The following is a 27475-nucleotide window of genomic DNA, read 5'->3' on the forward strand; positions in this document are numbered from 1 at the left end:
ATGTTTTCTGGACGAGGAAGCGCAAATCCTTGACTGAAGCTGCTGTGGTGTCTCGCTGATTGAACCTGCAGCAGTGTGAGCCCTTGTGGTGGAGCCGGACTGAATTAGAGTGGAGAGACTGATGAAAACAACAGTTGGGAATATGTCCTCCTCTTCTTTCCCACCATTGCCCCAAAGTTTGGGGTCTGGGCAAGGTTGCCGCCATGTTGTCCACTCCACAGAGCAGGTTGGGAGCGAGCTGAGGGAGGGGAGGCAGGGCAGGATGGGCCGCCTATGCTCTAATCCCATTCCAGCGGGCCAGCAGCAGCAGCTTGCACCGCATTCCACAACTCTGGGGGCTCTTTGGGTGGGGAGGGAAGGCGAGCAGCATTCCTCCATAGCCGGGGCCATCAAAGACGCCGCGCAACATCAAAGGCTACTCAGAGCCTAGGTGTTGATGACTGCAATCCTCCCCTCGGTCCACTTTTAGCAACCTCAACCCCTCAGCCCTCTAACACACACACACACACACGCAGAGTGAGCTGACTGTGCCAGGTATGCGCAGCCTCCCTCCTTCCTGCCCGGGCTCACCAGCCGCTCTGCAGCAGCATTAATCATAGCTCATTAAGTAGTGACATTGACTTTTGTTTTATGGTGAGGGCTGAAGAGGAGCAGGCGGGCCAGAGCAGGAGATGCCGCTGATGTTTTGGGCGGTGCTGGCAATGGACATAAAGTAACTGCACAAACATTGAATGTGGTGTTGAACTACGGCAGGAGGTTTTGCTGAGACATCTCCTCGAGCTATGGGAACCTGCCTCTTTCACTGTTTTCTCACAGATTGTAGACAAAATGATGAAAAGGTTAATAGTTGATTGAGTTGTCGTCAGTTTTTTGTTTTTTGTTGAGTTGAGGTGTGTTTTTTCAAAATGAAATCTTGTGAGAAATGTGCTGGAGAGAAAAACAAACCTGTGTGCTGTATAGAATTGTTTATTAATGAGTCCCGTTTCCCTCTGCTTGTTACATTGTTAGTCATGCTAATGAATTCACTGTGGCACCTTGATGCTGACAAATCATTTGTGCATGTGTTCACCTACTTTCGTAATTGTCCTCATAAGGACAGCAGCCTCTTGTGCATCGAGACAATACATTTGTTTGCTGTTGTTACTTTATCTTTGCACATAGATGCTGTGATCTCTTCGGGGTGGGGGGTGGGGGAGGGGGGGTTGTTTCCACTCCTCCCTTCTCCTTCTCTTTCCAAAATGGTGGCATCCAGCCCAATGTTGACCCCTGAACTTTGTCGGCCTGTCCTTTGTTCGTGTCACTCTGGGTTTTAAAGACTGGAGAGCTGAAAGTGACACCAGAGAGAGTTTTGAGTGTGCATGCACGCGCACACACACACACACACACACAAACAAACACACGCGCCATTGACTGTTTCGGGATGCACTCGCAGAGACTTAATAGAGTCACAAGCTCGGCGTCGTGCTCAGTGTTAAAGCTGTCAACCCCAGAGCCCTGTGCTACATATCAGGACATTTACATGATATTAGGTGTCCTCTGCCCGCGTCCCCTGCTCACGCTGAAACCATGACACTTGTTTGCTTTGCCCGTTGCTATGAAGATGGCGTGGAGGTGATTTTCAGGGAGGGTTAAGGTGGGGACAGCGAGAAGAGGAGGGGAGAGGCAAACAGACAGATGATGACTGCGCTGAGGCTGGCCTGCTTCAGACGCACCTTTGGCTTAAGGAAAGGTTTAATTAGCCATGTTAAGAGTAAATGTGAGCTTCTGTCGTCAGTCAATCACTTGATAAAGTGAATTAGTAGAGTGTGTTTGTTAGATTGTTGTATAGTTTATGCTCTAGCTGTGGCAAATTCCCCCTTTTTACTCCCCAGCATTGTGTTTTTTCTTTATCACACTCCTCCTTTGCTTGGTTTAGACCGCCAAAATAAAAGATGGACGCTGAGCTAGCTTGGCTAATTGTTCCTTTAGTCCCAGCGGAGAAGACAAAAGGGAGGAAGTCTTCATTATTTGAGAGGAAAAGCAGAGGGATCCCTTTACGGTGATAATGTTACAGGAGGTGGGGTGTCGGCCCCACCTGTAGGGCCCTCCCAGCTGCTCCACTGTAACTGGATCCCGCTCCTTCTCTCCTCAAGGCTACCAGCCCTCTTTGAAGTTATTTCTAGTGCTGGGAAAGAGGGGCAGAGAGCGACCGAGAGGGGCAAAGAGGGACTGAGAGAGTGAGAGGGGAGGTGTGTGTGTCTGTGTGTGTGTGTGTAATCTGTTAGCGCATGCATTTACGTTTGCGAGTCTGTTTGTGCACGCTATAAATAGAAGGCGGCAATTCAAACCCCTTTCTTCTTTCGTGTGCTCTTTGTACAAGGATAAAACATGTTGTGATTATGAAGCAAATGAACCAGCTTCACAACAAGCCCTGAAGTCATGTTATTTATTGCAGAGAAAACAAACCACCCAGTACCTTGACTGACAGTTTTTCAGTGCAGAAGAGCACTGCAGCGAGGCCAGTATCTTATTTTGACATGATAATTACCTTTAGATTTCCTGTTGAAACCAGAACTGAAACTAGAGTTTCATGCAGAGGTAATAATGGAGTAACTTATCTCTTAACAGGACCCACAAATCTACAGTTGCTTTAAAACCTACTTGGTCTCATTTCTGTCAGACAAACCTGAGCAGACTCGTCACGTCTTAAGGCTGCCGGTAGCCCTAACCTGTCTGCAGCTGAGGACACTCGCTGTAAATCCTCCTGCTGCGGTCTGAGTACCTGTTAAACATGCACATCCCAATCCGCAGCAGAAGCTTAACCTCACAGCGCCTGAACTGAAACGGCTCGCTCCAGCCAGACTCCCCGCGCTCGCTGACTTCATCGAGGGTTCTTTGAGGTCGTCTGTTGGATTAAGGCTCTGAGTCAAACCTCGATTTCCTTCCTCTGTCCTTCTAACGTGATGTCTGAGCTCCTCTGGGTTCAGACAGTCTGTCTGTGGGCCAGTGGCGAAGGTGTGATAATGAAATAGCAGAGATGTGGAGAGATGAAAGCAAGAAAAAAGGCATTCCACATGAACAGATGGCCACAAGACTGTGGGAAAATTTGACCTTTGACTTATGACTGTCAATCAATTGTGACTGGCCACATATGTTGCAAAATGTGTACTTATAATAGCAAACATGCAGTTGAGAATGAAAAATACACCTTGTGGTTGTTTGTGTGTTTGCTTTCTTGTTTTTGCGTTACTGCAAATGTAAGAAGTTCCTGCGAACAGCCATGTTATTACTGAGACTAATGTTTGTAGATGAGGGATCACTGTGTGCATGTGGCAGCTGGTGAGGCTATCTTGTGGACTGGACGGTGTGTGTGTGTGTGTGTGTGTGTGTGTGTGTGTGTGTGTGTGTGTGTGTGTGTGTCTGTCTCTGTGTGTGTATGTGTGTAAGTGTAACTCCTTTTCTCACCTACTTTAAAGTAGGATGCCACTTTCGCCCACAAGAAATGCGGCTCATATAAGCACCCAGCAAACACCCTCACCTCATCTGTTTCAGGTCACGCTGAGTGTGTGTGTGTGTGTGTGTGTGCGTGCATGCGTGTGCAGAGGAGGGTTGGGGGTTAAGCGGCAGCAGGTTTGGAGTTGGTCAAAGCACGCTCCCGTGTCGGCCCTGCAGGGCACGGGGGGCTGAAGTTTGCTGTCAGGGAGGGTGCAGCAGGGTGGTTGGTGGAAGAGCTGGTGATAACATGCTGTTGACATTTTGCTAGTTTGTGTGTTTTGGCCAGCAGTTTTATGCTTGTTTGCTGGATGTTACATCATGGAGCGTCCACATTATGTGCTGGTTTATATGAAATGATTTGCTGTTCTTTATAGGTGGTAATTTTGGTTTATTAGTCTGGTGTTTTTATTGTTCTGGTGATCTCTTTGGAGCTAATGATACTTGCTGAAGTGGTTTTGGGCATCTTGTCCATACCCTGCTTACAGTTAACTTATGTGGCCTTGTTTTTGGAAGTGTATACTACTTTTTCTACACAGTTATTGCACTTTTATTGCAAACACCTGGTGGAGTTGCAGTCAATTTGCTGCCCTCTTGTTACTTTTGAGCTCATGTACAGAAATCCACTTACTGGTAGATAGTGCTCTGCTGTGCGCTTGACTTGTTCAAGTCCTTCAAAAACATTAAATGAGTTGCAGTACAGTAGTCTGCACTGCTCCACCTGTTTGGATTATCTGCAGTTCAAATAAATTGCTTTGGAATATATTTAGATTAAATGTTTTTTTTTGCCCTGTGTGGTTTACTACAGCCTCATATAACCTTACACATCATACCAATAACAATAATACTAACAATAATGCTGTTAATAATAATAATCTTTTAAAAGAGCTATTTTTCAGAACTGAAAAATAGTGGATGGTGCATCTCCAGTCATGTACTAAGCAAAAGCTGTCACAGTCAGTAGTTCCAGCTGTTTCTGCTCTGTGGTGCCTTTGTTTCAATTGAATACCTAAAGACTGTTTGGACAAAAGAAGAATTAGACTGATGCCACCTTGGGGGGCTTGTCATGGGCACCTTTTCACTACCTTTGAAATTTTACGGACTAAGTGATTGATGGATTCATGTGAATTAAAAAAACTATCAGTTATACAGGGAATGAAGTCATCAGTGATTTTAGCTTTGGGTGCAAGCAGTGACAGAATGCTCTTCCTTTATGAATGTGTCATTACTTTGTGCTTGTCACACTTGCATGACGTTCATGTTATCAGCCACATTATCTCTGGGAGTGATCTAGTGTTGATTGAAAGGTTACACATTAAGGTGCAAAAGCTCACAATAGGTGGTTAACTTTATGTGTCGCAGTTAGTTGCTGACATTACTGATGAAAACTGACATGTAGTTGGTGGACTGTCTGCAAGGCTCAGGCTTGTGTGTGTGTGTGTGTGTGTGTGTGTGTGTGTGTGTGTGTGTGTGTGTGTGTGTGTGTGTGTGTGTGTGTGTGTGTGTGTGTGTGTGTGTGTGTGTGTGTGTGTGTGTGTGTGTGTGTGTGTGTGTGTGTGTGTGTGTGTGTGTGTGTGTGTATGCTTGTTGATGTCCTGAACATCCAGTTGCATTATGTCCTGTCCTGGCCTGGCCTGTCCTGGCCTGGCCTGGCCTTTGTAGTCCTTCCAGCACTCAACAGCTCTGAGTGTTGTGACTGTTATGAGGCTCTGAAAGACACCACAGGTCCTTGGGGAGACTTGGTCTGTGGCCTGTGATCAGACATACCCACCCGGCCATCTCATCCCATCCCCACAGCCCTCAACACAACCGCCCGCCACCTCCGCTGGCAAGACTGGTCTGTTATTCCAGGAAGTTGACAGTACTCCCCCTCCAATAGAGAGGGAGGTTGAAGCCCAGTGCCGGGGAGGGGAAAGCATCGGTCGAGGTGGCAGCGAGGAGGGGCATTGGAGGAGGTCGGAGGGGTCGGCCGAATTAAAGGCCCGGGGAGGTGGGCGGGATGCTTCTTCACTGGGGTGAACAAGTTCACGGCAAGCTGACGGTCAGTGAGAGTTGCCGCCGAGTTACCCCTCGGTCACCCATGATGTGTTTCAGGCTACGCACTAACCAGTACACACGCCTGTGCTCAAACAGTGAGATACATAAACACATGCGCAGCACTGGGGAAGCAGGTGGGTGCGAGGACTGGCCATGTGCCCAGGTTTTTCTTCCTCTAGATTGTGTGTGCATGTGAAATAGGTGCCAGCTCATCTTCCAAAATCCAGAAAGGAAACCTATGAACAGCAGATCTGTCTGGTTAATCATTTAGCCAGCCTCACAAAGAACATCTTGTAAAAATTGTCTGTGGCTGGCACAGGCTTCAGACAACAAGGCAGCTTTGATAGCTGCAGCAGAAGCTCATCCTCTGTGTGACCTGAATGCCATCGCAGGAAGTGTTGGAACTCTAAAGGGATTTTTTTTTTTAGAGGTGATGTTTCAAGGACTTGCATGCAGGGGTCTATATCTGCATCCCGTACAGATCAGTTCAGCTCAGGGATCATCCTCCTCCAGTCCGCCTACTTGCTTTTTGATGTTTTGAGCTCCCGGTGTGTTGTAGCAAGGATGCCGTGTTGTAATGCACATTAAGCGCTGTGCTTCAGCAAGATTTTGAACCCTATGAGCATCATTTTACTTTTAGTTCACAAGGCTTTCCTGGCCAGTGGTGTTAAAAGCAAGAGAGGAGCATCATTTTTGAAATTTCTGCTTTGTTACAAAGAAAGTTTTCTCTTTTTTTAAGCCTTGGGGGTGTTTCATGTGCAAATACAGACATTTTGGAGAAGTTATAAAGATTTCAAAGGCGTTTTAAAGAACTTTTAAAAAGTTAAGCCGGAAAACAAACTTGCTGATTATTACTTTTTATGTCGACCATCAAGGCATTTCATGTTGGAGTGAAAGTGCAAGTGAGGATAGAATTTGTAACGCTCACACACGCACAGCTGTGCAGAAAAAAACAAGCTCTTTCATGCATATAGCATGGAGAGGGCAGGGGAGGGTGACTGTTTTGGAGTCGGGGAGGGATGAGGGGGAAATGGGGTTTTGTAACCAGGGCCACCAATAATTTAGAGGGAGAGAGGAAAAGGGGGTGCGGCAAGGGGAGGGGGCAGAAGAAGTGGTTGTTGCATGATCAAAGGCTCAGCGAATTGTGTCACAGACAGACGGAGAAGAATGGCGTTGGATGGTGTGACTTGCATTTTGATTTCCTTGGAGAGCGGGGGGTCGGGGGTGATGGTGGGAGTTTTTAGAAGTAGGTCCCTGTTTTGATCCCATTATCAACTGTTATCAGGTCACTTGTCCGTGGAGGAGACAGCCACAAAGGACTGGGCGTGATGGAGCTGGGACAAAGTTTTGTTTTTTTATAATTCATGTTTTCCAGAAAAAAACATTTAAAGTTGTGCTTTACAGTTGCCTTTTGGATTTATATGAAAGTGTGTAAAATATGTTTACAAAAATATAAAATTAAGTGCCGTGTAAACCTGGCGGTCATAGCAATAAAGGAAGGAAAAAAATATTTTAAACTAATCTGACAATGAAAGTGCTATGAAACAGAATCAGTCACTACTCATGATAAATACAAAAAAGCACCATTGTAGTTCTCTTAGTACTGAGAGGATGATAAGACATTCGAAAGCATCCCATGCGAGCAAGAAGTTTCTCTACAGGTGGCTTTGCTGAAAGGGGTGGGGGTTGGCAGGGGGTATGGCCAGCTTGAGTGACAGGTGGAGTTCAAATCCCCTCCAGGATTTCATTGAGAGTGTGGCCTCTGTAACGGGATATTCATGTGAAAGGCTGCCTCCCCCAGGGGCAGGACAGGCAGGGCAGAACAAGAGCCGCCCCCTTGTGGCACTTCAGGGGCGCCGGATGCCCTTCACCCAGAACCCTGGGTACAGAGGAGCGGAGCGAAGTGGAGCAAAGTGGAGCAATGGGGTGTTTCCAGTGGGCTGAGCTTGTGTGATTTGGGGCCTAGTAGGGAAAGCTAGCAGTTGGAACACAAGAGTGGACAGTCTCTGTCATTTTGTGTGTGTGTGTGTGTGTGTGTGTGTGTGTGTGTGTAGGCACGTTTGCATATGTTCTTGTTACTCCTTTCTGCGCATGGCCAGTAGCTGTGACCCACTTCACTAGATCACCATCTCTCATCCAAACCAGGCTCCTTTTCCTTTTTGCCCCCCATCCCCACATCCATCAACGCCTACGTCAACATCTGACAAAAAAGAAAAATCCCTGTGGTGGAGATAATGGTGCAATGGCCAGCCTCTAAAATAACAACATGGTCCACAACAACAACACTGCCCCATTTGGAGTGCAAGAGCCCCCGCACAATGGCCCAGTGTTCAGGACCCAGGGGCGCAGGCGGGGCTCCCCGCTGCCATCCAAGCTGTTAGACAAGCAGGAGAGAGAGGTCATAATCACACAGCGAGCAGCGCTCCACTTCCTGGTCCTCCTTTAGGTTGACTGAGACACAGATTAAGGCTTTCTTTAGATCCCCTCCTACATGGATCCTTTCTGCTTCCTGCCTGCTCGTGGGGCATCTCTCACAAAATTCCAAATGTTACCTTGGTTGACTGGGAAGTGCGGCGTGCCTCGGAGAATTGCTCCGGTTTTAGAATGATGATATGTGGGAGGGGCGGGTCGGGATGCAGGTTGAATGGAAACCCGGCTAGGTTACTCTCTTTTATCTTTGTCTTTCCCTTCAATTTTGGCGTCCGAAGGCTGAGAGAGACAGCGCGCTCTGAAATTATCATACCAAACGTGTATGTAATGTATACCTGTGCTGCCTCCCTGCGCCTGCCAGCCCTAGGCTAATATCTATCTTCCAAACAGTCATCCAAAGCATGGCGGCTCTCTGCTCACCTGTGTTCACGAAAAACGCTTTGACAAAATGCGCACTGAGGCCATGAAATGCAGGCGGACAGGGCGAGTGCATCCTGTGAATTGGTGAAAAGGTGTTTTGAGTCACAGCCTTTATTCACGGTAACCTCTTCTTTACCCTTTTGAGACAATGATCTATTTAGTTTTGATGGGCAAAGGTCGTCGCTGCAAACTGGAGCTCAGTCTTTCATGTTTCGTCATACGCGCACTTGTCTGTGTGTGGGAGGCCCGAGGAGGAGGATTCAGTGATGAGTGTTCTCTTCTCTAAAGGTGCAATTCAGAGTGTAAGAGAGAGTGTAAAAGTGTGTCAGCACGTGTCTTCGGTATCAAATGTTCTGCCAACGTGGATACCTTAAAATTTCTTCAAATCAGCATCTGCTGTTCATGCCTGTCTCTCCACAATTAAACCTGATGTCACTCTCTTCATCAGATGTCACCCTGACACTGTGGAGCTCTGTAACGGCACACGTTGTCTGCATTCCTTCCCTATGGCTCTTCAGTAGTCCCCCTGATTTGCATGTGACCCCCTTACCCTTGGCTAAGTCCTCCCCAAAAATCCCCCAGGTCAGGGGCTTGACCCCTCTGCCTTGTGGCACTGAAGTGAAGAGGTGATTTCTGAATGTCTCTTCAATCGGCCTGCTGCACGCCTAACCTGCTCCCAGTGTGATGAAGTGGGGTTCAAAGGTCGGGGGTCACCAGAGGGAGAGGGGTATCTCAGGTCATCAACAGTGGCCCGGGGGCCACAGTGGCCAAGGGCTCGGCGCCACAGTGCTGCCTGATTGGGGTGCTGTGGTCATTGGGTTAATAGGATAAGTGGCCTGCAGGTCAGTTTGGCCCAGTTTTAATGCTAATACAGGAGCTTGTCTTTGCGCTGTTGCCAGGGTGGTTGGTGCTTCCAGCATTTGGGGACTCCACTTGGTTAAAGTTTTAATCTGACCTAGATCAAGCAGATCATTATAGCGAATGGTTGACAGCCATAGATGTCCACTTCTTTTTGCTTGTTGCTGTTTGTATGTTTGTCAGTTCAAGTGATGGCCTGCTGTGATTGTTAGTGTTATCTGTTGACTTCCCTCATGATACAGATGCCTCTCGGGAGTGCATACTAGCACATACACACGATTGATGATTAGATTACAGCCTCTAGCTGTAGTCTCTTGATGTGAAAATGGAGAGCACTTTTTTCCCCAATTCTCAGTCTGTGACCTGCACTCTGTAGCCTTGTTCACCATCTTCCCACAGTCAAGACAAGTAAAGTAACGGAAGTGCTTTGAGATAAATGCTTTGAGATAAATGCATCTGTTAGTTTGCAATTAAGGAGGCTACCACCTCTTTCTTTTTTTGGCCCAGCAAGTGAGTCAGTGTTTGTGATGTCTGCTGTCCTTTAGTTTTAATCGTCTGTGTAGACACCGTCTAGGCGCTTGCTCTGGAGAGCTTTTTGGCACAGAGAACTGAGCCAATTCAGTGGCCTTAAGTGTAATGAGAGGATGACTCAGGATCATGTAATAGACGGTCATCAGACTGTTTACATTGGTGAGAAACTTCAGCATCCACTTTTTAATTTGATAAGACAAGTCATTGTGCAGTGCGTATGCACATTACAAATGGCAGCAGCATTAATCATTTGCAGCCGTTAGAGTGGAAGTAGACTTAACGTGACACTCCTTAAGCAGAAATTCAGTGAAAATCGGCCTCATCAGCAGATCCATGAAAGCTCACAAAGCCCACTTTTGCTTATCTGCTGCAGTTCTTTGAGCGGTTTGTACTGTGTGTCAGATCCTGCATGATTCTGCTGCACACAGCAAATACTTCAGAGACCTCTGATGCTCTTTAGCTCTTGTGTTTCATTTTGGAAAATAGGTAGCGAGTGGATTATAAATGATCATACTCCCTCTGATGGGGTGACTTAGGGTGCAGGGTGGAAGTCTATAAGCCAATGATGCCCAGACTTTAACCTGGTGCATCGTGTGGGGAAGCTTTATGTGATTTCTTGAAACACTGCACATGCTACTTGCTCCTTGCACTCTGAACTCAAGACACATGTTTAAATGTGACAAGCTTTTCAAACTTTGAACCAGTTGTTGTTGCATCAGTGGTGTTGGAGGTGAGATTCTTCCACTGAAGGGTACATGACAATGTTACTCATGATCACCTTCGAGGTTAACGCTGACTCAGTACCTGTTGATATAAATACTTATCTATCCCTTCTGTCTTCCTTCCAGATGCATCCTTTGGGACTGTGTAATAATAACGATGAGGAGGACCTGTACGAGTACGGCTGGGTTGGAGTGGTGAAGCTGGAGCAACCAGAGCTGGACCCCAGTTGTCTCACTGTGCTAGGAAAGGTAAAAAACTGGTTGTTTACTCTTTCGTGTTCATGTCTAGGGCCAGTTTCCCACAGAACTTGCACAGCTTATTTTATTTGTCCCTGATGCACAAGAGGTAATCTTTGGACAGCTACACAGTACAGAGAGAACAGCTCACCCTGCAAAAGTATAAGCTGTGAACCATCGTCTTAATGGGATGGATTGTGTAAGTTGAGTATTAAGACTGCGATGTGCTTCATTCCTTTCTTATTTGAAGATTGGCCATATTCAGAGGGAAAAAAGGAATCAGTTTTTACATTTTTTACAGCTGCTATCTGCAGCCAAACTTCACATCCTGGGACGTGAATACACTGAAAGACCAATGAATGATTTACAGTTCGCCTGTAAACACAATCTTTGAAAATCTTACGGGTATAGATCAAAATAGATAACTTCACTATCATGTGTATTGAATGTTTGGGCATGGGACAGCGTGGTGTTACGTGTTTATAGACGGTCTCCTTTGCTACACTCACATTAAGGACAGTTCTTTCTCTTGTACTTAATTAAACCCTTTTAAGAATTCGTCTTTGATCATTTGTAGTCACAGAGACAATTCACGGCAGGATGATTTTGTTTTATTTTGTTTCTTACTTCCATTGCTGGGAGAATGAGGGTGAACTGAATCCCTCCCTTGTCTCTCACCGCCCCCCTGTCCCCATCCTCCCTCCCTCCCTCCCTCCTCCTCCTCCAGTGCTCCCAGACCCCTCTGGAGTCTCCGAGTGGTATTTTATCATGCTTTAATTAAGTGTTCCTCTTAATGGAATGTACCAACATTCCCCAGAGGATGATGGGAGGGGGGTGGCTATAGTCTCATTTATCCTGTGCATGCCCGGTGACAGAAAGAGAGCAGCCATTCATAATTTAAGGAGCCCTTGTGCCGTATACACATGCTAATGGTGCACTTTCTTTGGTGATGGTTGCTGCTATCTAGCTGATGCATACTTATGCTGAGCCCTGAAACCTGACCTAATGTTCAGCACTCAAACTTCTCTCGCACTGTAGCTAAGAATACATCATTGTCGCGGGTGGCTTCACTCACTACTAAATGGTCTTCACTGAGGTGATGCGTCCATGTTTGAGGAGCAACTGTTAACAGTTCCAGAGGCAAACTAGCTGGTTTAACTTGTCTTTTACCACATCCCATGACTGTAATTGTGACAGAGACAGTATGCCAGTAGGACAGTAAGACAGACATGGTTTCAGTCTGTAAGAGGAGAGTGTATCGTGGGTAATGTAGGCACCTGTCCTTAGTGACAGTGCTGGACTGCTGACTCGTTGGAGTACTCTCTCTTGTAAGTAATCATACCATTATGACCCTGATGTCTTCCATGTAGCTGCAGGCATTGAGCATCAGCATATGCCTTTGATGGGACGCTCAGTCAGTTTTGTTCAGCCTTACTTATGAAAATAGCATTTTATGGGCAGTCACAAAGAAAGATGAGGAAGATCTGAGCAATGGGGTGGATGGCTGACCATCATCGGGCAATGTGTGGCATGTGTCTCAGCCAACTGAGCCAGGAGACACCCGAGGAGCAGAAACCCTCACCCTCCGCTCATTGAAACCAGCCAAAGAGCAGCGCTAATGAGCTGGCCATTTTTATACATTCTGGGTTTGATGTTTTGCTAAGGGACACTGTAGTGAGGATGGCAAGAACCTTCGCCGGTGACCTTTTGGCCTCCAGCCAGCCTCCCTAACCTCTAGACCACTCTGTTTCCTCTGTTTTTATTCAGCCAGGGCTATAATTAGAGATGGGAAAGCCCATTGTTGCATCTTGACAGACCCTCGCCCGGGGCCCGAACACAGCTGGGTGCTCTGCGTTGGCACTGCCGCTTTTGCCAGGCCAGACAGTGCAGTGTTTACCCCCTGCCAGTCTGCTTACTCTGCCCAGCCAGCCAGCCAGCCAGCCAGCCAGCCAGCCAGCCAGGCCGCCATGCCCAGCCCCAGTCCGGATACTATGCCCACCCTTACACACTCACCCCGCCTGGTTTGGCCTCACGCTCGGCAGCCCCCACCCCCCTCCTGCCCTACCTGACTGGCCCCTGACTGAACCCAAGAGCCCACTCCACATTGCTGCCACTTTGCCACCAACAGTGTTGGCGTCTTGTCTGGTTCAATTACAAAATCCCAGCGAACGTACAAAACAGAATTAATGCTGTTTGTGCCAGTCCATGTCTAAACATAATGTGTTTGAGGACACAAGACCCCAACTGTGCTCAGGAGCTGGTCAACATGTAGCAAAGGGTATTCCCTCCTCTTTTTAGACTTGCTGAATACATGGAAGGGACTTGCATTGGTGCATACGGTCATCCAGATTGTTTTTTTGTTTTTTTTTTAGAACAAAGCATGATTGAGGAGTATTTCAGGGCAAAAAGGGGATGAGCTCTTGCTGTCCCAGGAGCTAGACTTTCCACAGTGAGAAGATATCTGTAGTCACAGCTTTTTGGTTTGAGCTTTAAGGAAATTGCACACAGGACATTTCTTTTTAATGCCATTGTTGCCAGCATTATATTACTTTGATTTCAGCTTGTGCTAAATGATTCAGCCTAGTTACTGGCTTAGATTTCAGACTGCTGTCACTGTTAGAGAGATGCTCTGAAATCAGCAAATATTAGCAGCAGAGGAAGAGGAGGAAAAGAGGTCGGCCCTGCCGGCCTCTGAAGTCCATGTGCAAACCTCACCAAAGTGCTGGTGTGTCATATATATGTACACAGTTTTTTCCTGCACTTCCTGTCTGGTTCCTGTTAGAGCTGCAGGAGCGTTAAACCCCTGACTTCTGTGTGCCACAGCATTAACCCCTCCCCCAGCATCAGGAAAACCATGTGCAAATTGGTTCCTACTGTAGCTAACTGTGTTCACACTGACAGTCTTTGAAGTGGTTCAGTTGCCTGAGCTATGGTGTCATGTAAGGATGACACTGCAAGGCGTCCTGTGTTAGCAGAACACAGTTGCTAGTACTTAGTTGCAGCTTATCAAGTTGCTGCTTTCTTTGAGGTGTTTGTAAGTGTAAATCATGCTTACACCTCCGTACACATGTATCTCTTCTCAAGTTAAACTATTTATTGCAGTCAATAACATATTTTGGGTTGTCATTTCCTCCCTGCAGCCTGACTTTCTCAGAACTGGCCTCCCTCCCTGATTCTCCACACTGCGTTTCACACACATACGTTGCGATTTTTGGCAGCTCCTCTGGAACATGAAATCATGCCACTGGCTTTCATTGATGGCCCAGGCTGGTTGGGGTCTTTGTCACTGTGCCAGTGAGATATCTCTTCTTTCAAGCACCGCCGTGTCAGTCCAATGGCCTCACGCGGCCTTAGCATGCCGGCTTTTCCCCTTTCATCCTCTTCAGGCTCTCATGACATCAGCCCCCAACCCGAGCAACTGGGGGAGGGAAGGCAGAGAAGTGGAGTGGTGGCGGATAGAGAGAGGAGTGGGAGTTGGAGGACAGAGGGAAGGGAAAGAGGGTGGGGGTTTAGCTTCTCAAGGAGATGACGAAGGCGAATGTGTCTGGTTTGGTAAGTGGGTGGCTGGGATTTGTGTCTCGTTTGGTACAACTTTTTTTTTTTTTTTGTACGCACAAAAGCAGAAAAATTCGACCCATCCTCCCACACAGTCCTGCAGCTTGTGTAAAGCAAGTCTCTTGGCTGGCATAGCATGTAAAACTCCCTGGTATGTGCTTGTTGTGTGTGGCCTGGCGCTGCCCTTGACCAGCTCGTCTCTGAACCACGATCAGTTCCACCTTAAACACCAGCCAAAGACAACATTTCATCGCAGCGGAGCGCAACTGGCCCCAGACCAGCCGCTACAAAGCACTTAAAAATAACTAGAGCAACAAGAAAAGTATCAAGATCTTTATTGACATATCCTCCCAGAAATAAAGCGAGCTGCTTTCAAGTTTTTGCCAGAGGCACACAACCATAAAAAGTGCGTCCTGTGTGGGAAGCTCTCTCTTTGACACACATACAAACACAATCCTAAAACCGCAGTTGCCATGGAACAATGTGAGGGGGCAGAGGAGTGTGTCTCTATGTCTTTTTCTACCATGGCCCTCAAGTTGGCACTGTGGTACAGCAGGCCAGAGCAAACAGCTGCTGCGCCTTAGTGCTAAGTGGCTTTTGGACTCTAACCGTGTCTGGCATCTCAGCCAGAGCTGTAGAGAGGGTGTAGTGTGTGTTTGTGTGTGTGTGTGTGGGGAGAGGAATGACAGGGATATAGAAAGTACATGAGGGCTAAAAGGACAGCGTGTGTCTGAAGAAGACAGAGACCTCCATTAAAAGAAAGACATGGCAGCAGACAGACGAGTGTGATATTGCGGGCGACTGGCTCTGAGCCTGCGGCCAGGTTAGCTGTCCTACACACTCAGGTGTGTGCTAGAGGTCGTCCCGAGGCCACAGCAATGCCAGCAGGGTGTCAAGCCGCAGGGCTTGTTGTAAAGAAGCGTCAACGCTGGATTGAACTGGCTGCGTTTTGGCCTTGTTCTCAGACCACTCCTGAACACAGCACGTTGGCCTTCATGGATAGGAGCACTGTCCGATCAGTGGGCGCATTCGTTGGTGCACTTATGTGTGCGCGCATTAGCTCAGCCACTGTGTTTTGATGCAGACTGCTACATGACTCGCAGTATCTCTCTCTTCTCACTCCTCTCCCTTTTCCTTCTCTCCCCACAAAGAGTTTAGCAAAGCAGAGAGCCTTGATAGCAGAAGGAAAGAAAATTGCTGTAGTTTTACACTCTCCAGAATGTGTTTTGTTAAATTGCAGTGAAGACACAATCGTGATTGATTTACAATGGCAGCTTTTGTTCAACACAGATGAAGATAGTTCTTTTTGCTCCGAGTTTATAAAAGAAATCTTTTCATAGCGGGGACATGAAGATGCAGAATATTGATAGGACAATTTTCCCCTATGCTTGTGCTCGAAATGATCAGGCTCCCTTTCAGATGAGTGCAGCAAATTGAAAGTCAATTATGGGTTGTTTAAATCAAGGCTGCCATCATTGGCAGCTTTAGCATGTAGTATAATGGAGGCTAATGTCGTAACTTCATAAACTTCTGTACTTTGTCAGATACAGCAAGTTCCTTTAGGAATGTGCTTTTCTGCCGTTGACGGAGATGTTTTTGTCAAATTCAGGTGTTTCCCCACATATTTTAACCACAGAAACATCCAAAACGTTTGACATACCCAGTTCTCGGAGATTGCATTCAAGTCTTTAATAGCTCTTCAAATCAAATCAAGAAGTCAAAAATGAAAATGGTTACACGCTGAAACAAATGTAAGCGATGAGCAGTGGAGCTGCTCTTGCAGTGTGAAGGCCTAAAATGCACAACCTAGCTCTTTAGCTTCCTCTCCACCTGCCCCTTGCCCCAAACACCCTGAACAAACACTTTCAAACACCGCAGCATGGAGGGAGGCATGGCAAGAGAAATTGAAAAAGAGAGGAGGAGCAGCAGGGAGAGAAGAGAAAAGCCTGTGAAGCCCAGAGCACTCAGGGGCCTGCCTCTTGGGCTCTCCTTTCATGTTTGTGTACGCCTCAACTTGCTGATATTATCTTGGCCGCTCTTCCTGGCGGGGTGTCGGGAGAGGTTTCCACTGTGACCAGGCAGGGGCCTCTCTCTCTCTCTCTCTCTCTCTCTCTCTCTCTCTCTCTCTCTCTCTCTCTCTCTCTCTCTCTCTCTCTCTCTCTCTCTCTCCATTTCTTTATATCTCCCTCTCTCAACCCCCTCTCTCAGGCTGTGTTGGAGCCCTCACCCACCTTCCCACCCCCCACCCCCCAAAAAAAGTCCTCTCCTAAATCACCGCTTCACCACGTTTCACGGCGCTTGGAGGCGCCCGGGATCCCACTGCGCTCGTTTCCATGGTCACTGGGAAGCTCCTTGTGTCATGTGGCTCAAAGTGAGCCGTCCCTGGGCCGAATTACCCAGCTTTCAATGGGAGGCCAAATGACCATTATTAGACTTCACAGCTCAGGCCCCTATTTAAAGAGAGAAGAAAGGAGCCCTGGGGACTTAAGATGAGAGAGAGATGGAGGGAGAGAGAAAGGGTGAAGGAAGAAACCGGACAGAGGGTGACGAAAAGAGGAGGGGAAATGAGAGGAAAGAGAAGAAAGTACTTTTTGCACCATTGTGGAGTTGTTTCTTTTTATTCTTCCCCACCCTTACACTCATTTTTGTTCTTAATCACAAGTGGAATTTGAAAGTCAGGCTCCAGCCACAGCTAAAGCTCTCCTGTCTGTCAAACAGCACCCAGAGAAGACGGGGCGGCGCTGGATCAAAAGATGTGCCGTGGAAAAAGTAAATCTTAGAAAAGATAGGACCAGACATCCACCCACGTCAACCAAAGCCCTGTCTTTTCTCTCTTCATCTCTGTCTAAGCCTGTTGCTTTGTAGGGGAATGTGCTTGTGTGCGTGAGAATCCTCGTGTCCTGCGCCCTGCTGTGGATGTCAGGGCCGTGTTGTCTTTCAGGCTCGGGGCCACAGACTGGCACTGGGCCCCCTGGTCCCCACACGGCTAGTCTGATGCCTCATGAGTCCTCTGCTGGAGGGTTAGCTCGGGTGACAACGTCATCCTGCTCTTGTGGTTTAAGCTTTCTTTTCTATTTGTGCCAGGGAAGGAAAGGTGGACCCAGCACAAGGAGATGGAGAGAAGAGAGTGTGTGTGTGTGTGTGTGTGTGTGTGTGTGTGTGTGTGTGTGTGTGTGTGTGTGTGTGTGTGTGTGTGTGTGTGTGTGTGTGTGTGTGTGTGTGTGTGTGTGTGTGTGTGTGTGTGTGTGTGTGTAGTCGGGTGACATTGGAGCTGCCCATTCTCTGAAACAATGAGGAAATGGAAGAAGAGAAAGGGAAAGATGGAGATAGAGAGGGGTTGAAGAATGACAGCACACCTGGCAGAAACTGGGTGAGACATTAGCATCATTTATTGGAGACCAATATAACAATAAAATTAGTAGTACAATAGAGGCACAGTACCTCAAAACTGTACTTACAGGTGGTACTTTTGTCTCAGGTTGGTGTTTTAGTAGGTGTATAATTGTTGACCAGCTGATAACCACGGACACTGTAACAGACAGATGTCTTGCTGAGATAAGACAACGCTGAGTTGTTATGGAGTCGCAGCTGAATGAGGTAAATACACCTGAATATGACACCGTCCTGCTGCCATGCTTTGTTCAAATCCCGTTTATAGCCACACTCATTTCCTGCGCTGATCTTTTTATCTTTATTGGGACGCAACAAAAAGGAAAGACGCTTCGCTGTGTTTGGTGAAGAGCCGGACCCGTGGAAACGATGGTCAACCTCAAATAATGTCATTGTTCCTTTGTTTGAATATGTTTAGGCCTGCCGTGTGTCACGGCCCCTCAGACTTGTGTCTTAAGGTTTGAAAGCTGCATACCGTACCTTTACTCAGACTGCTGCGTTTTCCTCACATTCGCGCTGTCATCAAAGCATTTACTGTCTATTATCTGCTGATATGAAATACACAGCCACAGGTTCAGTCATTCTCCAGTGCTGGGAAGACTGCACAGCGGGAGACAGGAGGTACAGTGAGAAGGGAGGCAAAATGGGGGTTATCGGGCCGAGTCCTGACCTGCTCTGCCGTGTTTGCCCAGGGACAGAAGACAGCAGGCAGAAGCAAAACCCCTGCACCAGCAGCAGGATAGAGTATTACAAGAGAGAGAAGCAACAACAGCAGCCTCTCTTTCATGCAAGCAGGGACATGGTCTCCTAAAGCAGCTTCAAGGCACAGAGAGATTAGAGAAAAACCGTATGGCTGCAGACGAATTAAGGGAAGGAGAGAAGTGGCCGTTAAGCGAGACGTCTCAGCTCGACTGAAATCGCTCCATTTGGATTACAGAGCGTGTTCGCACTGGAGTATTCCGGGTAAAGGGAAGCGCAAATACTGCTGTGTTGCTGTTTAGTTTCGTAGTTAAGTCAGATTCAGAAATGCCAGTTAACCCTTAATGAGGGTTAGGCTGTTCCAGTTTCTGAAAGTAGAGTAACGCACGAAGATGAGAATTGATGAGATGAGTCTGCATGTCTGCTGCCGGTGGCGGGTGCACCTGTGCGTTTGTGCTGTGGTTGATGATTTGTCTTTGTTTTGGGCTGCAAAAAGACTGCTGGAGCGAGTGTTCGTGGCTTTGCTCAGAAGAAGCATTTCTACAACCCCGACTCCATGATGGAGCAAGGTTCACCACTATGGGAACATGATTGTATAAAGGAGATTAGTACATGGGCTCAGGAACACTTTGACAGCACATTAAGATGGTACATGACATCAAATCCACATCCCAGTAAAATATGAAAAATAAAGCATCCTGTAGGATTCCACACAAGCCAGCCTCATGCTCTCTGCCCTATCACTTCAGCAGACTTGCAGCAGGCGTGCACAAATCCGTCATTTCACTTGTCTTTACTCCCTCCCAACTTACCCATCGTCTATCCTCGTCTCCCCTCCCTTCGCCTGACTGCTCCCATCTCGTGAAAAATATGGTAAGTCGGACAGGAGGGTGTTCCCTTTGAGAGAAGAGGAGCAAAAAAATCTCTTCTCATCACAAGTTATCTTCTACCTCTATCAGAAATCAGACATGCACGCGTGAGCATTTGTTAGCGTAGTGCTTTAACTTTAATGTTCACAAGGCTTTTTGACTGACAGTGGGCCTAAAAACTACAGATAATCTCAGTAATTAACAGGTTTTAAATTTGCCACAGATAGAAAAAACAGGTATGGGTATCACTAATCATTTCTAAGTAAGACTTCCGTCGCTTTCATCCAAACCACTCCTGTTTAGACACTAGGAGGAGAAGAAGCTCTTTAAAAGCAGCCTTCTTATCCCTGGCCGGAAAGCCTGTTTATTTTGCTGTGAATCACAAAGGGCCAGAGCCCAAAACCGGTAAGAAAACAACATGGGAGGGACAGAGAGGAAAAGTGGAGGAAATTTAATTAGTGGTTGTCCATTCCTCCAGCCCCAGCGTTTGGTCTCAGCAGGGCAGAGCAGTGGGCAGCGGGAGGAGAGAAGACTCAAAGGCTTCCAGATAAGCGGCGGTCTGAGTCAGTGGGTTCGCATCCATGTTCATGTTTGTGTGAGCGTGCACCGCAAGACATCGAGCTGTGGAGAGAGACAGGAAACGCTGCCTGTGGTGCACAACAAGCAAGACAAACATGTATATTTAGTAAGGAAGATGTTTAAATGTTGGTATATCACAAGAGCTGTGAGTCCAGAGCACGAGCCTCACCTGCCTTTAACATATTTTCACAACATGTGAGAGAAACTAATGTCCCGCTGTGTCACTTCACCACCAAAACACATGCGCCGGGAACGGACAAGAAGGCTGAAAGGACGGACAAATTCGACTTGGAGCAAGTTGGAATTTCTAAAATAGTCTGTTAGTTCATGAAAACCACAGTGTTTCCTCAGAAATCCGTCTTCATGGCCACGCGATGACAAGCATTTAAATATTTCACAACAATTAACTCTTTGTCATGCCAAAACATGTTTGTACCCAAGAACAGTCTATCAGTGTCCACCATCCTTCAAGAGAGCGAGTTTATCTTATATCTATGTGAGGATGAGTCAGAAACTTTGAGAGCTTTTCCAAAATAGGATCAACACTTCGATTCTGGAGTAGCATTTTGGAGCCACAGTCGTCGTGTACGCACATCCCAGTATCGGATCGGGCTCACGGGCAAGAAGACATGAGCAGTGTTAAGAAAAAAGCACCCACGCGCCAAACTGATGCTCCTGAGCAAAGACGGATTGTATTAATCTGACTGTAGACTTGAACAGGGCTCAACGCCGGCCTGTATCGGGTGGAATCTGTCGAGGAGCTGCTGGTCCTTCAAGTGTTGTTCTCTTTCAGCTGTATCCTCACTGTTGCTTAACGCGTGAACACAGAATAATGTGACTATCATGTGAGTGTCTGCAGCTTCTTATGTCTTGTGTCAACAGCACAGTCTTTACAGTAGCTCCCACCCTCCGTCGCCTGACGCTTTTCTTGATGCTACTTAACAAAAGAAAGTTCTCACGAGCTCCGTTCTTGTGGAGGGCTTCGTCTAAAATTGGCAAACGTGAATTAAGCAAAGAGCTTGAGCAGGTATTCAAAGGCAACTTGTGACATTCAATACTCATTTCTGTGTTTAGTACAAAATATTTTACAGTGTGTATTTTGACATACGCTCGCAGTGAATATCAGGGTCAGGATTTGATACGGTACAGGAAGAAGATAAAGTGAGTAAGAAAGAGACTAAATATGGGTCTTAGGATGAGGGAGAGTGAGAGCTTCCAGAGTCCATGGCACACCTCTCTCTCTCTCTCTTTAATGGGGTCGGCTCTTTGCCAAGTTCCATTGGCAGGCCCCCTCAGAGGTGCCCCCTCACACACACACACACATTTTGATAGCACAATTCACTTGTATAATTCTGGTTATGCAATGGTGGGTGAATGGCCACCCCACATTGTGCGCTGAGGCAGAGATGGGCTGTTTGGGAAAGATGAGGTGAAGAAGAGGAAGAGAACAGTCAGAAGGAAAGTGAAGAAATACGCGGAGAGATTTAGAGAGTTTCAGCTTTAAAGAGACACTGACTTTGAGAACTTGGCTGGAAGATGGGAGAAAACCTCAGGCTCCTTCTCTGATCTGTTGTTTTTGTTCCCCAGAGAATTCTGGGTTTTCTCCAAAGCTGACATTACCACCTTAAAGAAAGGCTTTTCACACCATTCCTGAAGATGGCCTCCGTGTGAGAAACATTTTCCTCTGAAGGAAAGAGATTCAGAGGACCTGAAGTTATGGGCTTCTCATTGTTTTCTGTGTTTGTCCCACAACTCCGTCTGTCTTACATTTGGAACTTCAAGCAGTGGAAAGAAGAGTCTTCACCCATGGGAACTGATTTTCCCTCAGGGATGGTGACACAGCACAGATTGTCATTACATTCTGTGTGCGTGCGTGCGTGCGTGCATGCGCACTCGCTGTACACAATGTACAGCACAGAGCCAGGGTCTGGGATCAGTATACCTGGAACGGGTCTTCTTTTTGTCTGAAAGTAAGGTCATTACATCTGCCCCAAATCTCTATTTGTGTCTCTCTCTGTCCTCCTGCACTGGTGTGCAGTTTACCCACAAACCCCTGTGCTCCTCCACATTGAGACACAGTGCAAAAACCTAACCTAACCGGCCTGTCAGTGAACACACCACCGATGCCAAAACTAAACTTATTTTCATCCATCCATCCATCCATTGTCTATACCCGACCATCCCTTTCGGGGCTGGGGGGGGGGCTGGAGCCTATCCCAGCTGTCAACGAGCGAGAGGCGAGGTACACCCTGAACCGGTCGCCAGCTGATTGCAGGGCAACACACAGACAACCATTCACGCTCACACTCACACCTAAGGACAATTTAGAGTCACCAGTCAACCTAATGAGCATGTTTTTGGTCTGTGTGAGGAAGCCGGAGAGAACCCACGCATGCACAGGAAGAACATGCAAACTTCACACAGAGAGGCCCCGCCCGACCCGGGGATTGAACCTGCGACCTTCTTGCTGTGAGGCACGCGCACTACCTGCTGCCCCACCGTGCCGCCCGATTTTAAATTTTTTTTTTCTCTCCCCACCTTTAACCCACCCTGGTCAGTCCTTCCTCTGCGGCAGACCAGGAGCGGTGGGCTCCCAGCTGACTGGCGCCCGGGGACCAGTTCCTTTTGTCATCACCATTGAACTTATTTTCATTGCCTGAAATATAGAAACGTCACATTTTATGCACCATTTTCATTTCCAGCGAATGTTGTAAGGACAACCCAAAGGTGTCTTGGTTGATGCTTTCGGAACGAGGACTTAAATATTTCATCAGGGCTGCTCTGTTTCTCTGGAGCTGGGACGAGGGATGAAAAATAAATTGAGACATGATTTCCACAGGATCAGTGCTACACTGGCTCTTGCATCATAGATCCAGATTTTGTGTTGACGGTGTACCTGTCAGCATGTTTGATGCTTTTCTGCCCACTAGAGCTCAAAAATCAATAAATGTCTCATTGAAATGTCATCTTTTTAAACTGAGCTTGGATCCGCTCCCTCACTCAAAGACATTAAATAAGCAGCTCTGTGTTCACTTCCTGACTTCACCTCCCTGCAGTTTGATATTAACGACAGTCACTGAAGCTCACTGAGAGCTTCAAGTGATTCTTTCCCCTGAGTGTTTACGTTGAGTAAACTGTCCGTTTATACCAATGGAGAGGCGCTCGAGGAGGCTCGCGGCCCCTACCCTCCGCCCGTGTGACACACACAAGTGGATTTTTATGATTCATAAACATTTTTTATACAGCTCAAGAAGTGGTGCCTCAGACGTCCCGGGACTGCTGTAAAACGCTCCAGCCAGGAGCTTAACTGCATTCAAATTAATATTAAACAGGAATATGGGAGAGTTCAAAAGTTTGGGAAGGTGGAGATAGAACACCAGAGAATATTTTACTTATTTTTACCTCTCTAACCTCTGGCTGGAAGGGAACTCATGAACACAAGCTATAGGTAGGGTTAAGCTCAACTCGGTCACTTGAGTTCAAATTGTGAACTGGTAAATGGTTCCAGGATAGTTTGTTTGTTTGTGGGAACAGGAAAGTCCTTATTTTGCTGTTGTCGTGACACAGCAGATCCAGCACGGCGAGAGCCTCAAACCAGTTGATCACATGTCACACAGCCAATTCGATTACGTCAAGTTTGTCAGCAGATGAAACCGTTACGACGGCTAAACGGTCTGTCAGTGAGGTGTTAACATGGAACAGTAGGAGATCAGGATGATGGTGAGTAATGCGCTTCACGAGCGGGGGAAATGACTAAATCCTGTCGTAATGAAAATGTCAAGATGATGCAGATGACTGCATGTCGAAAAGTACAGCATGTACAGCAGGATCAATGAGGAAGAGGTGCTCAAAACATAGCTTTCATTTCTGTCTCCGGGCTGCATGAGCTTCCAATCAGATGACGCACAGCCACGTCGAAGACTTTGATTTTATTTTAGCTGAATGTAAATAATGTCTTGGCTCACATGCCTGCGCTGAGAGGGAGCGAGGAAGGAGAGAAAAAAAGAGGGGGCGACCACATATAAGAAAATCCATGGGAGAAAAGTATGCCTTTATCTTTTAATAAACCGTAAAGCCAGGAGGCAACATGAAATTACAGCATAATAGCAGTGGAGAGTCTTCTGAAGACTTAATTGCCTTAATTATAGCAGTGTGGAGAGAGGGAAAGGAAAGCATGAAGAGGAGGAGGAGGAGGAAAGAGAAAGGAGGGAAGCAGAGAAGAAGAAAGCAGGAAAGAAAGAGGGAGCGATGTGATAGAGGAGCCAGTGCCTGAGCCAGATGTTGCAGGTGTAATCCAGGTGTGTGTCTGTTGCATGTGAGCGCGTCATAACCTCCTGTTTCACGTGCGTATTCCTACATGCCCAGCCATATTCACACGTGCGTTGTTTTGTGACTGCGTGCGCTGGTGTGTTAATTTGAGAATCCCCGGTCCATGTGAGCGATGAAGTGAGCGCTACGCTGAGAAAAGTCTCTTTCCAGACGAGTGAAAATTTCTCCCTCTCAGATCTTACAAGCTGGCAGGCTTACTTAGGGATGCTAAACATAGCTTTCATTTTCCTCTGTGTCTAGACTGGGCTCTCAGTACTTTCTGCTGTGGTTTTTGTTCGCTCAGGGAAGATTGTACCCTAATTCTCGTGCCTCCGAGCCAGCGGGAAGTTTGTTTAGCCAGCAGTATCGTGAAGTACCTGTGAAACTCTCCCTCCGCCCTCCCTGTGCGCCGTGCAGGTTGAGTGTTGAGCTGTTTTTTTTTTTAAAGCATGGATGACTGATCAAGCACTCATCTCTGGGACCAGACAGCTTTCAGCTTGGAGAAAAATATTAATTGTGAGGCTTTTTGATAGCTTACCTTCTTCCTATTCATCCCAGCCTCCCACTTTGATTTATTGTTGGGGGGACGTTGCACCAAGTTCGAATCTTAAAACGTGTACTTGCGCTCTGATGGCTGAAAAAGGAACGATTGACGTGATGACAGTTTTTCAGATTTTTGAACATGCTTGGCTGATCGAACGCAGCGGATGTGGAGCAGTGATCGTGTTTCAGTGTGCTCCATGTAGAACGTCTTGATCACCTTTCTGTGGAGGAAGAACTCAAATCAAAAAAGTACCAAGAACGCAGAAATTAGAGTCAAAGTGCATGAACTCATGTGGAACATTTTGCAGTTGTAGCATGTTGAGGTGGAGCTGCTCTAATCTGTTTTTAAGGTTAGCTTTAGTCCAGTGGTTCCAAACGGGGGGTCGCCTCCCTCCAAAGTGTCACAAGCCCAGTCACAAATGGTTGGGAATCAGCTCATCTTTGCAGTCCGATAGCTGAAAAAGGAACATGTGAGTTGTCTTCACATTTCCTCTGAGCTGGCACCTTGTCGCTTCAAATATTGGATTCCTAAAATGCTAACATCCGTCCGTCTTGATTTCATCTTCCGTCGTGAGTGAGGAGATCAAAATGTCACCTCGCATCAAGCTTCACCCCGACGAGCTTAACGAACAGACACTCTCAAAATCCCTGTTCGGTCTCTGAAACCGGTGGAAATGAAAGCTTTCCCTTCCAGCGTGGGCTTCGTCTTTGCGAACCGTCGAGCGCTGTCTCAAATCGCTTGCACAATATCTTCTCACACAGGAGCTCTGCCACTTGAAATCTTCAGTTTGAGTCCCTGAAGTAAACAGCATGTCCTCACTGAGGTGTGGACATACTGAGAGGAATGAAATTATGTTACAACAGTCACAAAGCGAGAAGCATTTATCCTTCCTTTGGTGTCCGAGGTTGTAGTTTTTCGCAGGGTTGAAAAGGAGATGTGTCATGTTTTTTAAGAGAGCCAGTTTGCCTGTGGCTGCATTTTTGTTGTCGTCAGGCAAGTCCCTGCACTGCAGCGCAGGCCTGCCCGAGTAGAGATTCTTTAGGAGGGAGATCTCTTTCTTCTCAAAGCGTCTTACCAAGAGCTATTAATTATTAACTGGGAGAGCTAACATCAAAGGAGCAGACTTGTGCTGAATTAAATGGGGGCTGGAGCCTGGCAGTGTGGAGCTGAGAGAAAACTGGGTGAGAGGGAAAAGCCGAGCGAGGTTTCGCTCCGCTCGCGTTTGAACTTCCCCAGTACAAAAAGTGAAAAGAGGAAAGAAAAGAGCGATGTTAGTTTATGTAAAGGAGGCCGCACCAAAGAGAAAGTTGGAAGAGCTTGTATTTATGGCGCTTTTAATGTTTCAGCATTTGACGAGGCTTTCATAGACTGCTGGGGAAAATCAAATCAGTTAGCAGGGTTAATTAGTCTTTAATGAGCGATGAAAGCCAGACTCACACACATCTTATCTGTGGATTAAACCGAAGGGAAATCTAATGGAGACGCAGCTGAAACGCTTCCGTCATGATGTGTTTGCTGATTTACGCTCGTGTTGCCTTCACAGAGCGTGGTACATATGCCTCTCCTTATATTAACAGCCTTTTGTGAGTTTGCTTCTATTTTCCTCCTGCTGTGACTTGTCCACACAGCCGTTGTCCCACCAAAGGTACCTGCAGTGAGGAAGACCGAGGCTGACTCATGCATGTGTGTAAAAATCAAATATTTTATATGTTTACCGTCATTTTTGACTCAGTTATTGATTCTGAGGACAAATATCGTGTTATCCAGCTACAATGGGCGAGAGGTGGGGTACACCCTGAACTGGTCGCCAGCCGATTGCAGGGCCACATTCAAAGACAAACAAACATTCACATTCACACTCACACCTACGGACAATTTAGAGTCATCAATTAACCTAATGAGCATGTTTTTGGTCTGTGGGAGGAAGCCGGAGTACCCGGAGAGAACCCACGCATGCACGGGAAGAACATGCAAACTTCGCACAGAAAGGCCCCGCCTGACCCGGGGATTGAACCGGCAACCTTCTTGCTGTGAGGCACGCGCACTACCTGCTGCGCCACCCAAACATAAATCTAGAAAATAACTGTCAAATGAGTAAATAACTAAGATAATCACTGCTCATTTAAGAAATAATTCCACGACAGACTGGCGGAGGGTTGGCTAAAGGAAAAACTTGAATAAAAATAAGAGGAATGCGGAATGCAGATGCATTCGCAGTGGATGCGGAGTCATTGAACAGGTCGAGAAGGATGAAAATGATATCTGGAGCCCACACACAGCGGATGGTGGACCAGCGAGTTCTTCAGGATGTGATATTATAGGTTAACAAGTGTTTGCCAGTGGTGATGTGGTCAGTTGAGAACCCAGAGACTTGCTCCTCATCCCATTGCTGAGTGTTGTTTTCTGAGAAATCAACATGATGTGTTGTGAAAAGAGCAGTCGCGCCTCCCCCGCACATACTCCCCCCCCCCCCCCATCTCCTCTGTCTGTGTCCTCTGCCCGCTGACTGGAGCGGTGACACTCTGCAGCCACTCAGCAGCAGACTTGCAGCGCTGTACATTGTCACTTTGATCTTCACCCCCCCCCCCCCCCCCCCCCCCCCCCCTCCCCTGCAGTTATGAAGAGCGCTGGCACGAACCCAAGGGCACTTGATAATACCAGGATATGATCCCAGCCGCGCTATTTTAGATCATGTAGTGCAGACATCAAAACGTTGTCTAAATAGGGCACCGTGAATGAAGCAGGGTGAGAACGGGTTGTAGGGGAAAGCAGGAGTTAAGATAAAGGAACTTTTTCTTATTTTTTTCCCCGACGAGGAGAAGCCA

The 27475-nt window shown here is 47.1% G+C and overlaps 1 protein-coding gene across 2 annotated transcripts in view; it reads left to right on the top strand.

Annotated features, from left to right (window-relative positions):
• The window catches only part of znrf3 (zinc and ring finger 3), a 62334-nt gene that overhangs the window by 24327 nt on the left and 10532 nt on the right, over window positions 1-27475 (top strand). For both annotated transcript variants that reach the window (XM_070965274.1, XM_070965275.1), the window contains exon 2: window positions 10596-10718. In XM_070965274.1, the coding sequence (XP_070821375.1) occupies window positions 10596-10718 (123 nt within the window). The remainder of the gene's footprint in view (window positions 1-10595; window positions 10719-27475) is intronic.

The sequence above is a fragment of the Chaetodon trifascialis genome, chromosome 6 (genome assembly GCF_039877785.1).
Source record: "Chaetodon trifascialis isolate fChaTrf1 chromosome 6, fChaTrf1.hap1, whole genome shotgun sequence".
NCBI lineage: Eukaryota > Metazoa > Chordata > Actinopteri > Chaetodontiformes > Chaetodontidae > Chaetodon > Chaetodon trifascialis.